Source organism: Cydia fagiglandana, chromosome 4 (assembly GCF_963556715.1).
Source record: "Cydia fagiglandana chromosome 4, ilCydFagi1.1, whole genome shotgun sequence".
NCBI lineage: Eukaryota > Metazoa > Arthropoda > Insecta > Lepidoptera > Tortricidae > Cydia > Cydia fagiglandana.
The window spans coordinates 18,073,206-18,085,604 of NC_085935.1; the positions used below are offsets into that span (position 1 = coordinate 18,073,206).

The following is a 12,399-nucleotide window of genomic DNA, read 5'->3' on the forward strand; positions in this document are numbered from 1 at the left end:
TTATTAACTCACAATAGTAGTTTTCGATATAAGTGCGAGAAGTATGTCATTTTGCACGAGTACCGAGGTTTCTTGACCCGAGCCGAGAGTCGAGGGTCAAGACTCGGGACGAGTGAAAATGACACTTCCGCACGTGTGTCGAACAACGTTTTTTAATACAATTGCGAAAAATGTTCATAGACAGCATGAAACGGGCCTTCTCCTGCGCGCCCGCCTCTAAGATTCTACAAAATCCTTTATGGTCTGCATATTATGACGAATAACCAACAATGGAACTCTACACTTAGCATAATCTGGCATGGTTTTGGCCGGCTTTTAAACTTAATCCAATAATCGTTATAAGCAATGACCTGTGAAAAACATTGATTAATCGATAAGGAACCGGACAACTATTTTACATCAAGAAATAATGGCAGTAAGACTATTAATCATGATATGTGGCTTGAAATTAGTTTTTGGGAAACATGAAGGTTTCATAGTCGGAGGTGATTATGTTGATTCTATTAATGATTTCCCTCATGTCGCTGCTTTATATGTATATCATAGTGATCGAGAGGGAGACAATTTTTGTGGATCGTCCATATTGAACCAATATATTTTGTTGACTGCTGCGCACTGTGTGATTAATGATGTCGTGAAAATAACAGCATTTGTGGGAAGCTTAGATAGGGGGAATGGAAAACTACACCGCATTGACAGATACGTGCAGCACGAACGATGGGATGTACCCACTGACAGCAACGACATAGCCTTAGTTAGGCTGAAGACACCGTTGTTATTCGATGAGACAGTGAAGAGAGTGATATTAATGAAGACACCGCCAAAAGTTAAAGTAGCGGAAGTGGCTGGTTGGGGAACAGTTGACGTAAGTACGTCTCCCTGCAGTCGACATCAGATACATCAGAGCAGCCAAGGTGTTCACAATATCTGAACACGCATGCCAACGCCCTGACAATAAAGGCGTGTTCAGATATTTGTGAGCGCCTTAGCCGCTCCGATATATCTGATGGCGACTGTACATGTGGGAGAGATAGCCAGTCATCGATAAGTAATTTCAGATTATATTCATTTCTTTCTTAAAACAAATTTTAAGAGATCATTTTATTTCATCATGATGCGCCTGCGCTATTGCGCACGTCGCGTAATACTTACGTACAGCCAGGCGTGGCTCACTCCGCGATTTCGTCGCTTTGCTACAGGTAGCTAAAACTCCATCCGTTCGACCCCAATGTTGGGGTTTGCCATAAGCCGCGCGTGGCGCTGTCGCCACCTAGCGGCCATATCTGTGCTGATCGTGACAGACGCGTTTTGTTAGAGAGTGAGTCTCCTGTACCTGGTACTATTATTTATTCTGTGGTACAGCCGAGATACATAAAAAAAATATCTTCTATAGACTGCGCTCTTGCATCCAACAAACATGCTGAGAGCGATAGCTCAAGGAACACCTCTAATTATTTATTAAATTAAATTCCATTTTTATAGGTTTAAATAATCAAACTCTTAAGAATATTCCCTTTGCAAAAAAATAATCTCATTTTAAGTGTTGCACTTCAGGAAATCTAGAGCTTAAATATCTGGTTGTTACTCGTGAATATTTTGAATGCAATGAAAGAAAAACGTAGGTGTAGGAATATATTTAATACACTTTAATATGTTTTTAACTCCCACTTATAGCTGTGCCCACAGATTCCATAAAACACATGTGTGAACACTTTGATTCATTTTTAAATGATCCAAAAAATCCTCTATTTTATCCATCTTTATCCTTCTGAACCCCGAACAGTTAATATTATTTATATATATATGTATATTTTTTATGACAATGAAACACAATTAATTAAACATTAATTAAGCTTAAAAATAACAATATTAACTATCTACAAATATCTATCTATTTTATGAACCTCTAAGTATTTTTTGTTGTATCTTTTGTCGCGGTACATCTTTTGTATTGCATTTTTGATAAGTTTATGTGACTGTTTGGTTTACAAAAAATTAAACTGTTACACTTTTTTTTCATAGGAAGTAACCAACACCGATTCAAATATACTTAAGTACACAAAACAAAAGCTGTGGACTCTTAAAAGCTGCAGAATAGTTTTAAAAGACGCACCCGACGGAACCATTTGCGGCGGCAAGAATAAGGCCAAGAAAAATTTCGCATCGTAGTACGTCACTAATAATATTATATCATAAAGTCGTGTATCAATTTAGTACCAAAATACTAAGAAATATTTCTAATACTTTCGTCATATTTGGCTAATAATGTTTTGGTTATCAACGTATGAACGATTGACACTGATCGGCTTATGCTCGCTCAATTTCAATACGCACGAATATGGGACATAACATAACCCAATTGCTATTTGTGATTTAAATAGACCATGCGTAGTACAACAATAGTTATTTGTACAACAAGAGATAAAGTTAGATATTTCTTCGAGTGCTTATTTTGAGTCCCGTGCAAGCGAAAGATTCTATAATCTAATTTAGAATCTTGAGCGTAGTAAGGGATTCAAAAGCGTACGAGATGTAAATAACTTTGATCTCGTGTAGTACACAAAATTTTTCACCCTAAGCAGTGAGAACATACCTAGAGGGACAGAGATAATAGAACCCAAGTATATCGAACTAGTATTAGACCCCGCATGTTGAAATGACATTTGACTATAAAGGTCACTTGAATGACATTTTGTCTCACTCAGTGAGCAAAATGCGATTTTGCTCACTCATTTTGTCTCACTCAGTGAGCAAAATCGCATTTTGCTCACTGTTTTTAAGAAGCAAAGTACCCTTGTTCGAGCTTCTGAGGTGAAAAATATTTTTACAGTACATACATATGGTCCTACTTTCCCGCGCTGGTGCGGGAAACAGCACTTTCCGTGCGCATGTCAAAAGTTTAAAGGTCCATAATGTACTGTAAAACGTAGTACGATACACGTGCGAATAAGTAATTCGAAACTCGTGTCGATTTAAAACTCTTTCCGCACTTGTATCGTAAATATTTCGGATGTTTCTTGCCGTTATATCATGTTACAAATACATTTCTGTTAATAAAAAAAACCTATTACTCTTATAACACCGTTTACGTCAAGTGTGACGAAAATAAATATAATCTTTGAGTAACCATAATTTTTTTTCGGCAGTGGAGATTCCGGCAGTGGCCTCATAGTTAACAAAAATATAATTATCGGGGTAGGCTCCTTCAAAGTCCCCGAAATTACAACCAGTCTGTTGGTCTACACGGACGTCGCCTACTTCTACGACTGGATTTTTGTCGAATCGACACGATTAGCATGCTCTTAACACAGAAAAAAACTGTTATTTATAGTCTTATTAAATTAAATTAGGTAAATAAATGCTATTTATATTAAACCTTCCTGATCCATTATAAATCAATATATTTTTTTAATACAGAAACAGATAAATAAAGCATGTCATCTGTCAGCTTTTGATGAAGTAAGAAGTTATTCGTAAGATCGGATTGCCGAGACGGTCATGGGGCTCTTTCGATTTAAACGGAACATTATTCTGTGACGATTATTGTTGCTTTCACCATAAAAGTTTATAGTAGATATAAACCCTTTTGAAGAGACACTCAGGGCCACTTGCACCATCCAGGATTAGCCTCTAACTCGGGGTTAACCGGTTAAATCCGGAATTATCAGGGTAATATTTTGATAGTTATGCACTTAATATCTAAAAAATCCTTTATAATCTGCCTATTGTGACGGACGGCCAACAATGGAATGGAACCCTACACTGAGCAAGGTCAGACATGGTCTTGGCCATTTTTTTAATTTATGACAATCATCGTTATAAGCAATGATCTGTGAAAAACATTGATTAATCGATAAGGAACCGGACAACTATTTTACATCAAGAAATAATGGCAGTAAGACTATTAATCATGATATGTGGCTTGAAATTAGTTTTTGGGAAACATGAAGGTTTCATAGTCGGAGGTGACTATGTTGATTCTATCAATGATTTCCCTCATGTCGCTGCTTTATATGTATATCATAGTGATCGAGAGGGAGACAATTTTTGTGGATCGTCCATATTGAACCAATATATTTTGTTAACTGCTGCGCACTGTGTGGTTAATGATGTCGTGAAAGTCACAGCATTTGTGGGGAGCTTAGATAGGGGGAATGGAAAACTACACCGCATTGACAGATACGTGCAGCACGAACGATGGGATATACCCACTGACAGCAACGACATAGCCTTAGTTAGGCTGAAGACACCGTTGTTATTCGATGAGACAGTGAAGAGAGTGATATTAATGAAGACACCGCCAAAAGTTAAAGTAGCGGAAGTGGCTGGTTGGGGAACAGTTGACGTACGTCTCCCTTCAGTCGCCATCAGATATATCGGAGCGGCCAAGGTGTTCACAATATCTGAAAACGCATGCTAACGCCTTGACAATAGAGGCGTGTTCAGATATTTGTGAGCGCCTTAGCCGCTCCCATATATCTGATGGCGACTATACATATGGGAGAGATAGCCAGTCATCGATAAGTAATTTCAGATTTAATATTCATTTCTTTCTTAAAACAAATTTTAAGAGATCATTTTATTTCATTATGATGCGCTATTGCGCACGTCGCACGTACAGGCAAGATACCTACATAAAAAAATCTTCTATAGGCCTCCAAAAAACATGTTGAGAGCGATGGCTCAAAGGAGACCTGCTGAAAGGAGGATCTGCTACCATTATTTATTAAATTAAATTCCATTTTTATAGGTTTAGTCAATCACTTAAGAATACATATTTCTTTTTCAAAAAATAATCCAATTTTAAATGTTGCCCTTCAGGAAAGCTAGAGCTTATCTGGTTATTAAGTATTTTAAATGTTTTTTTTTGCTGTTCCCACAAATTCCATAAAACGGCTGTGTATGTGCAAAAGTACTCTATTTTATCCATCTTTACCTTTCTGAACCCCGAGCAGTCAATATACTATACAGGGTGAAATCTGGGTCGTGTAGCAAGAAAGAAAAATAAGACTTGCCACTTTATTAGGAACACAACACTGTAGATTAGAGTGCATTAATTTGTATTTTTTTTGCACATACAAAAATAAAATACAAAATAATTTCTTATTTAGGGTCATGGTCACCCTACAACTTGACAAGACAAACATCTAGAATCTCGAAAAGAAAGTAGTGGTAACTTACGATAATTAACTGATAACACTTATCTTCGGTTTTACATTCAGTGTAAAAGCAATTAAAAGTTTAAAAATAATTTAAAAACTTTATTAAAATTATTTACAAGCACTGGGACGGAGACTCCACAAGCTTTTAACAAATACGATCACAACTTAAACATACTTCAGGAGCTGCTCAAAGTGTGATCCGTTTTGCTGTCGACACAATTCGGCTCGTCCTCTTAGGTTATCATTTAATCTGCCGAGAGCAAAGTGATCCATTTTCACACTTTCAAATGCTCCAATATCTCGCTGACAAAGCTCTTCGATGGTACACCAATCTTTTGATTTCGCCCCAGAGAAAAAAATCCAAGGGCGTCAGGTCGGGACTACGAGGAGGCCTTGCCACGGGTCCGCCGCCGCCTCGGCCAATCCAACGTCCCGGGGAACTGTTCATCGAGGTAATTGCGTACTCGGTGTTCAAAATGAGCCGGAGCACCATCGTGTTGATAGTGTAGGTTATGCAAGTAATGTTCCGGCACTTCTCGCAGTAATTCAGGCACCACTTTTCTCAACATGTCAATCGATAACGTTGGTGAAATAAATCCCGAACAGTGGTAGCACGACGTGCTTGGTAATAAAACATTACCATGTCAGACCGCTCAACATTTGAAAACGGATATGCCGCGGGCATCTTTCTGCTTAATTATCTTTAAAATTACCAGAATTAATGAACTCAATGTACAATCTTTGAATGATTTTATTTATTTTAAAGTTTTGACTTTGTCATAACAGTGACGGTTGACATTTCTTACTCATCTAATCAGTTGTTTATTAAATAGGTTTTAACAGTAATTGTAAGGTAACCATAATTTGTGTTTTTAACTGGGATACTTAAATTGTTGATTAATTAATTAATAGCTGCAATTATTTAAAAATTAACTTTATACCTAACATCGCGTTAATTTACCGAGTTAAGTACAATAGGTTTGAATCACGACCCAGATTTCGCCCTGTATATAATTTTTTTGAACCTCCAGGTCTTTTTGTTGTGTCTTTTGTCGCGGTACATCTTTTGTATTGCATTTTTGATATGTTTATGTGACTGTTTAGTTATCTAAATAAATAAAAAGTTAAACGGTTGTCATTTACACTTTTTTTTTTCATAGGAAGTAACCATCATTGCTTCCAATATACTTAAGTACACAAAACAAAAGCTGTGGACTCTTAAAGAGTGCAGAAAAGTCTTGAAAGACGCACCCGACGGAACCATTTGCGGTGGCAGGATAAACGCCAAGAAAAATTTTGCATCGTAGTACGTCACTAAAAATATTATTATTTTATATCATAAAGTCGTGTATCAATTTAGTACCAAAATAGGAGGAAATATTTCTAATATTTTCGTCAGATTTGGCTAATAATCTTTTTGGTTGTCAACGTATGAACGATTGACACTGGCTTATGCTCGCTTAGTTTCAATATATACGCACGAATATTGCACATAACGCAATTGCTATTTCTGATTTAAATAGTTCATGTGTAGTACAACAAAATATTTTTTCACACCACCTATTCGGAAAAGAGCTTTTTCTTCCCTGCTAGGAGGGATCAAAGTGGTACTTTTCCTCCCTGCTAGGAGGGATCAAAGTAACACTTTTCTGTTATAGCACACAATTTTTAATTTTTTTTGCACATTATTTTTTTAGCTTAAGTAATCTGTTTAAGCATCAGATTGTGTCAACACTAAGATTTTTTTATTTTCCTCATAGTTGTCGTGAAAAGCAGTATGTGTCACACGGTATCAAAATTGTCTCGTCTTGGGCGTTAACACTTGGATCCCTCATTACGCTCACGATTTTACTTTAGAATCCATCGCTTCATTCATGATTCAATGTACGCCCTTGACGGAAATATATCATTTTGATCCCTTGTAATGTAACACAAACTACTATAGTATATTTTGCATATTCTTAGGTAGTTAATTTAATATTTATTGATTACAAGGCAATGGCGGGATAGTAATAATTTTCATCTTTTTTAGGGTTCCGTACCCAAAGGGTAAAACGGGACCCTATTACTAAGACTTCGCTGTCCGTCCGTCCGTCCGTCCGTCCGTCTGTCCGTCCGTCCGTCCGCCCGTCCGTCCGTCCGTCCGTCCGTCCGTCCGTCCGTCCGTCTGTCACCAGGCTGTATCTCACGAACCGTGATAGCTAGACAGTTGAAATTTTCACAGATGATGTATTTCTGTTGCCGCTATAACAACAAATACTAAAAACAGAATAAAATAAAGATTTAAATGGGGCTCCCATACAACAAACGTGATTTTTGTCCAAAGTTAAGCAACGTCGGGAGTGGTCAGTACTTGGATGGGTGACCGTTTTTTTTTTGCTTTTTTTGTTTTTTTTTTTTTTGCTTTTTGGTACGGAACCCTTCGTGCGCGAGTCCGACTCGCACTTGCCCGGTTTTTTATGATAATAATAAATTCTACATTGTGCAACGAGGGGGGTAAATGAGATATTGTAAACGAGGGTGATAATGATAATAAAATAAGCCTCATGCATGAAGTTTATATTTAAAAAAAATATTGTTTTTCGGATGTTTTTTTGCCGTTATATCATGTTACAAATACATTTCCGTTTTTTTAAAAACTATTACTACCTACTACCGTTTACGAACAAGTGTGATGAAAATAAATATAATCTTTGCGTATCTTTTTTTTCGGCAGTGGAGATTCCGGCAGTGGCCTCATAGTTAACAAAAATATAATTATTGGGATTGCCTCCTTCAAAGTCGTCGAAATTACAACCAGTCTGTTGGTCTACACGGACGTCGCATACTTCTACGACTGGATTTTGGTCGAATCGACACGATTAGCATGCTCTTAATAAAGAAGAAAACTGTTGGTGTGTTTATTTATGGTCTTAATAAATTAAATTAAGAAAAAAATCTATATATATATTAAACCTTCCTGATTTATTATAAATCAATATTAATTTATTAAATCAAGAAAATATGTATGAAGAAACAGATAAATAAAGCCTGTCATCTGTCAGCTATTGTTGAAGTAAGAAGTTAAGGTGACAGTCCATTTCTAACGACAGCTGCACTACTGTTCATTTTACTATGGAGATTGACAATAACGGTGACGCGTAACCTTATTCTTAGGATGGGACTGCCGAGCGGATCATGGGGCTCTTTCGATTTATACGGGGAATTACTGTAATGACGATTATTGTTGATTTCACAAAAAAAGTTTACCTATAGTAGAATATTATCCCTTTTGATAAAACACTCATGGCCACTGGTCCCATCCGGGATTAGCCAATAACTAGAGGTTAACCAGTTAAACCGGGAGTTACCAGGGTACAATTAAAACCTGTGTTAAAGGTTAACTCCGGGTTAGTGGCCAACCCATGGTTGGTACAAGTTCCTAAAAGTAAAAATCAGACTACGTAAGGGTCTAGAAACCCATTTTTAAGATTATAAGATTATAGACATAATTACTAATTTAAGTTCAAAATCATGCCCCGCCCGCCCCCACCCATCAGCCCTCAATATCTTTTGCTTGTTTGCACGTAATATATAAAAAAATCCTTTATTGTCTGCCTGTTGTGACGGACGGCCAACAATGGAATGGAACCCGGCACTGAGCAAAGTCGGATATGGTCTTCGCCATTTTTTTTTAATTTATGCCAATAATCGTTATTAGCAATGGTCTGTGAAAAACCCTGATTAATCGACAAGCAAAAGCTAGCCAACTATTTTACGTCAAGATATAATGGCATTAAGACTATTAATCATGATATGTGGCTTGAAATTAGTTATTGGAAAACGTGAAGGTTTCATAGTCGGAGGTGATTATGTTGATTCTGTTACAGAATTCCCTCATGTCGCTGTTCTGTGGATAGTTAAAACTGACGGTTATGATTGTTTTTGTGGATCGTCCATATTGAACCAAAAGATTTTGTTAACTGCCGCCCACTGTTTTGATGAGGTAACGAAAGTAACAGCACTTGCGGGGAGCTTACATAGACAGAAAGGAAAACTACACCGTATTGACCGCTACAGGCAACATAAGCAATGGGACAGGAGAACTGTCACTAATGACATAGCCTTAGCTAGGCTGAAGAAACAGTGGTCATTCGGGAAGACAGTGCAGAGAGTGATATTAATGCGGAAACCGCCACAAGCAAAATCAGCAGAAGTGGCCGGTTGGGGTATAACTGACGTACGTCACCCTCACACTTGTTATATAGGGAACGCTATACTGATTCGATTTCACATACTTAAAAGGATAGAAGACGGCCGCATCTTCAAACAAATGTGGTCATCATTTTCCTTCCCAGATATTAACTTAGTGTTACACATTTCTACACACCTTAGACCACATAGCCCCTTCGTTTGACTATTTTGGATTTTTTAATATCATAATATAATATACAAGTTAGAAGCGAAAAAATCGGACAAAACGAAAACGGCCTAGGCAAAGTTATATATTATATAAATATATCATAAATGGTTATAATATACACGATTTTATTTCTTAGGAAGATGACTACAGTGAAACAGATCTACTTAAGCATACCAAACAGAAGCTGTGGACTCTTAATGAGTGCAGAAAAGTCTTACCCAGAGCACCCAAAGGAACTATTTGCGGCGGCGAGATAAAATCAAAGAAAGATTTCGCTTCTAAGTACGAAACTTGTAATATTTTACGTCATTAAATACCTCCATCCAAGTAGAACGTCATAAGATAACCTTAGATGTCAACTGCAGGTGCATTACTATAAGCCTCGTGCATAAATAAATATTATAGAGACATTCTTACACAAATTGACTAAATGTGCCGTATTCGAACTTCAAGATATTCACAAGAGACGACACTAGATCCATTCTAGATACGTTATAGTTTAGATATCAACTAGTTCTCTTTTGCAGCGCAATTCGGGCAACTATTGTCACTTTTACGTTAGATAGAGTAAGATATCTATTAAATGTGAATTAGATCTCTAAGGCCCACTTGCACCATCCCACTAACCCGGGGTTATGCGTTTAAACCGTTTACTCAGTGTCAACTTGTACTGGTAACCATGGAAACACCAGGGTTAACCCCGGGTTAGTGGAATGGTGCAAGTGGGCCTAAATCATATCCTGTGGAAATCGTTCAAGAGTATCTCCAGAATCGCGCAAATGTCAAATTTGACAGGTTAGATCTTAAACATATCGTTATCGTATCTTGGTGATGTCTAAAAGATATCTAATAGATGTCTATTTCAAAATCCGAATCGGGCCCTAAGTCCCACGGTAAGCTCAAGAACGGTTACTATAGGGGGCAGCATATAGGAGCCGTCAGATTTTTAGCGTTAATGTGTTTGTTGTTTATGCTTCCGATGTAGCCCACAAGATGGCAGAACCTACTATGCACAAAGAAACGTAGGTACCGACGAGAACGGTAGATGTTAGCACTTGCTTTGGCAATGTACATGTGCACATATATGTTAACGTTGCAGTGATGTTTACTGCCGCATTACTGCTGTGATTGTGACGTTCATCCGATCACTCTTTTTTTTAAGGTATTGCAACTGCAGTTGACATCCGTATGTCACTTTAAAGGGACCCACGGATTACCATGTTCGCCGGACGATATCAGCCTGTCACGCAAAAGGAACAACTGACAGGCTGGTATCGTCCGACGAACTGGTAATCTGTGGGCCCCTTTAAACTGCAAAACGTAATTCAACAAGTAAGAAATGTTGCCACTTTTTTACTAGAGCGTCTTGTATTTAAGTACAAATAAGTAAACAAAAGTACTTTTTTAATAGTAGGAGTAAAATTACTATGAATAAAATTATCTTAGCGTGTTTATTTATCAAAATGAATTTACTATTTTACAAACAAATTATTGCAATGGCAACATTTTCTTACTTTTTTTGGTCTTGAATTACGTTTTGCAGTATAGATAGCTCTTTAAAAAGGGAGTGAGCACCCCAGCGCAGCGCAATGGAACGAAGTTCCATTTCCATAGTTTTAGAATACTAGTTAGAATATGATACAGTAATTAGTTAGGTACTAAATCTTCGAATAATCATAATTTGTTTTCGGCAGTGGAGATTCCGGCAGTGGCCTCGTCATTAACAAAAAAATAATTGTCGGAATAGTCTCCTACAAAATCACAGAAGTGTCACGCAGTCTGGTGGTCTACACGAACGCCCCATACTTCTACGATTGGATTTTGGTCGAATCGAGACGATTAACATGCTCTGATTAAAGAAACAAAGATGTGGGTGTATTTATTTAAAGCTTTAATAAATAAAATTCAGTAAAAAATGCTATTTATATTAAACCTTGCCGATCCATAATGTACCGTAAAATGGGGTGAGTTGGGTGGAATTTGACTTTCAAACCTCGATAAAGTTATTTTTACATGTGAAAACTGTTTGGACGTTTGTATTTTATTTTGGGTAGTTCCACTTCATAACTTTGACGATAAAGAGGAAAACCCACCTCACTCCGTAGTGCCTCGTATTTGGGGTGAGAGGGTTTTTCATACAAAGGCGATTTTGGAAGATTGTTGGATCAATTTTTTTTTATTATGCGTATTACTATAGCTCCATTTTAAATTGGAATACATTATTTTTGTAGCAGTAGTCTTAAAATCGCTTCTCATCCCACTCTCAAACCTTCTCTCCCCATTCATAACCCACCTCTCCCCGCGAAACCTACTTACCCCGTTTTACGGTACTTACAGTATAATGTATCAATTTTTTTTTTTAATCAAGCATAGAACACTTAAATAAAAATTGTCATCTGTCAGCCCGAAATACAAACTAAAATGAAATTAATTTCCACCCTAGGGTGGGAATACTAGATTGTTCACCAAGGGATGAAAGGCACTCATTTCTGCCGAGGTAGGAGGTAGGTTCTCACTGCGTTCGAACGCCAATAATCCGAGGCTGAAATGATGCCTTTCACCCGAGTCAAACACTTTAACCCTTAAAACGTTTCTGTCATTTTTTTAGTACAGGTACTAAATGTGGCGCCAAGTTTAAACACTAAGTGCAGGCTAGAAAAGGAAGTACGTTAAAGAAAGTGCGAGAATTGTACTTTTTTTCCTAGTTTAAGAAAATATCAGACAAAATTCGGTTTATGCGCAGGCGGCAGTTGAAATTTGAAATTCGCTGAATTTGCGACGGTGTGTGTTCCTGAGGTCATAGAATATAAAGTTAATAGCCAAATTGTTTTCTTT

The 12,399-nt window shown here is 37.3% G+C and overlaps 3 protein-coding genes across 3 annotated transcripts; all 3 read left to right on the forward strand.

Moving 5' to 3' along the window:
• The first annotated feature begins 360 nt into the window (after positions 1-360).
• On the forward strand, positions 361-3,306 carry LOC134663360 (trypsin epsilon-like). Its single transcript, XM_063519723.1, has 3 exons — positions 361-865; positions 2,023-2,168; positions 3,147-3,306. The coding sequence occupies exons 1-3, from the start codon at positions 410-412 to the stop codon at positions 3,304-3,306; spliced, it is 762 nt and encodes a 253-aa protein (XP_063375793.1). The 5' UTR covers positions 361-409.
• Positions 3,307-3,829: 523 nt separating this feature from the next.
• On the forward strand, positions 3,830-8,055 carry LOC134664170 (trypsin epsilon-like). The gene is made up of 3 exons (XM_063520758.1): positions 3,830-4,345; positions 6,323-6,468; positions 7,879-8,055. Exons 1-3 carry the CDS (start codon positions 3,890-3,892, stop codon positions 8,036-8,038), a joined length of 762 nt encoding a protein of 253 aa, XP_063376828.1. The 5' UTR covers positions 3,830-3,889; the 3' UTR covers positions 8,039-8,055.
• An 873-nt stretch (positions 8,056-8,928) lies between these two features.
• LOC134664171 (trypsin epsilon-like) lies at positions 8,929-11,470 on the forward strand. Its single transcript, XM_063520759.1, has 3 exons — positions 8,929-9,381; positions 9,701-9,846; positions 11,259-11,470. The coding sequence occupies exons 1-3, from the start codon at positions 8,932-8,934 to the stop codon at positions 11,419-11,421; spliced, it is 759 nt and encodes a 252-aa protein (XP_063376829.1). The 5' UTR covers positions 8,929-8,931; the 3' UTR covers positions 11,422-11,470.
• The last annotated feature ends 929 nt before the right edge of the window (positions 11,471-12,399 follow it).

Bases quoted from the DNA above. Each gene is read 5' to 3' on its own strand.
- LOC134664170 (XM_063520758.1), top strand. From the start codon at position 3,890: ATGGCAGTAAGACTATTAATCATGATATGTGGCTTGAAATTAGTTTTT. The intron at 4,346-6,322 runs GTACGTCTCCCT...TTTTTTTCATAG, and splicing joins CTGGTTGGGGAACAGTTGAC to GAAGTAACCATCATTGCTTC. The intron at 6,469-7,878 runs GTACGTCACTAA...TTTTTTCGGCAG, and splicing joins AAGAAAAATTTTGCATCGTA to TGGAGATTCCGGCAGTGGCC.
- LOC134664171 (XM_063520759.1), top strand. From the start codon at position 8,932: ATGGCATTAAGACTATTAATCATGATATGTGGCTTGAAATTAGTTATT. The intron at 9,382-9,700 runs GTACGTCACCCT...TTTATTTCTTAG, and splicing joins CCGGTTGGGGTATAACTGAC to GAAGATGACTACAGTGAAAC. The intron at 9,847-11,258 runs GTACGAAACTTG...TGTTTTCGGCAG, and splicing joins AAGAAAGATTTCGCTTCTAA to TGGAGATTCCGGCAGTGGCC.
- LOC134663360 (XM_063519723.1), top strand. From the start codon at position 410: ATGGCAGTAAGACTATTAATCATGATATGTGGCTTGAAATTAGTTTTT. The intron at 866-2,022 runs GTAAGTACGTCT...TTTTTTTCATAG, and splicing joins CTGGTTGGGGAACAGTTGAC to GAAGTAACCAACACCGATTC. The intron at 2,169-3,146 runs GTACGTCACTAA...TTTTTTCGGCAG, and splicing joins AAGAAAAATTTCGCATCGTA to TGGAGATTCCGGCAGTGGCC.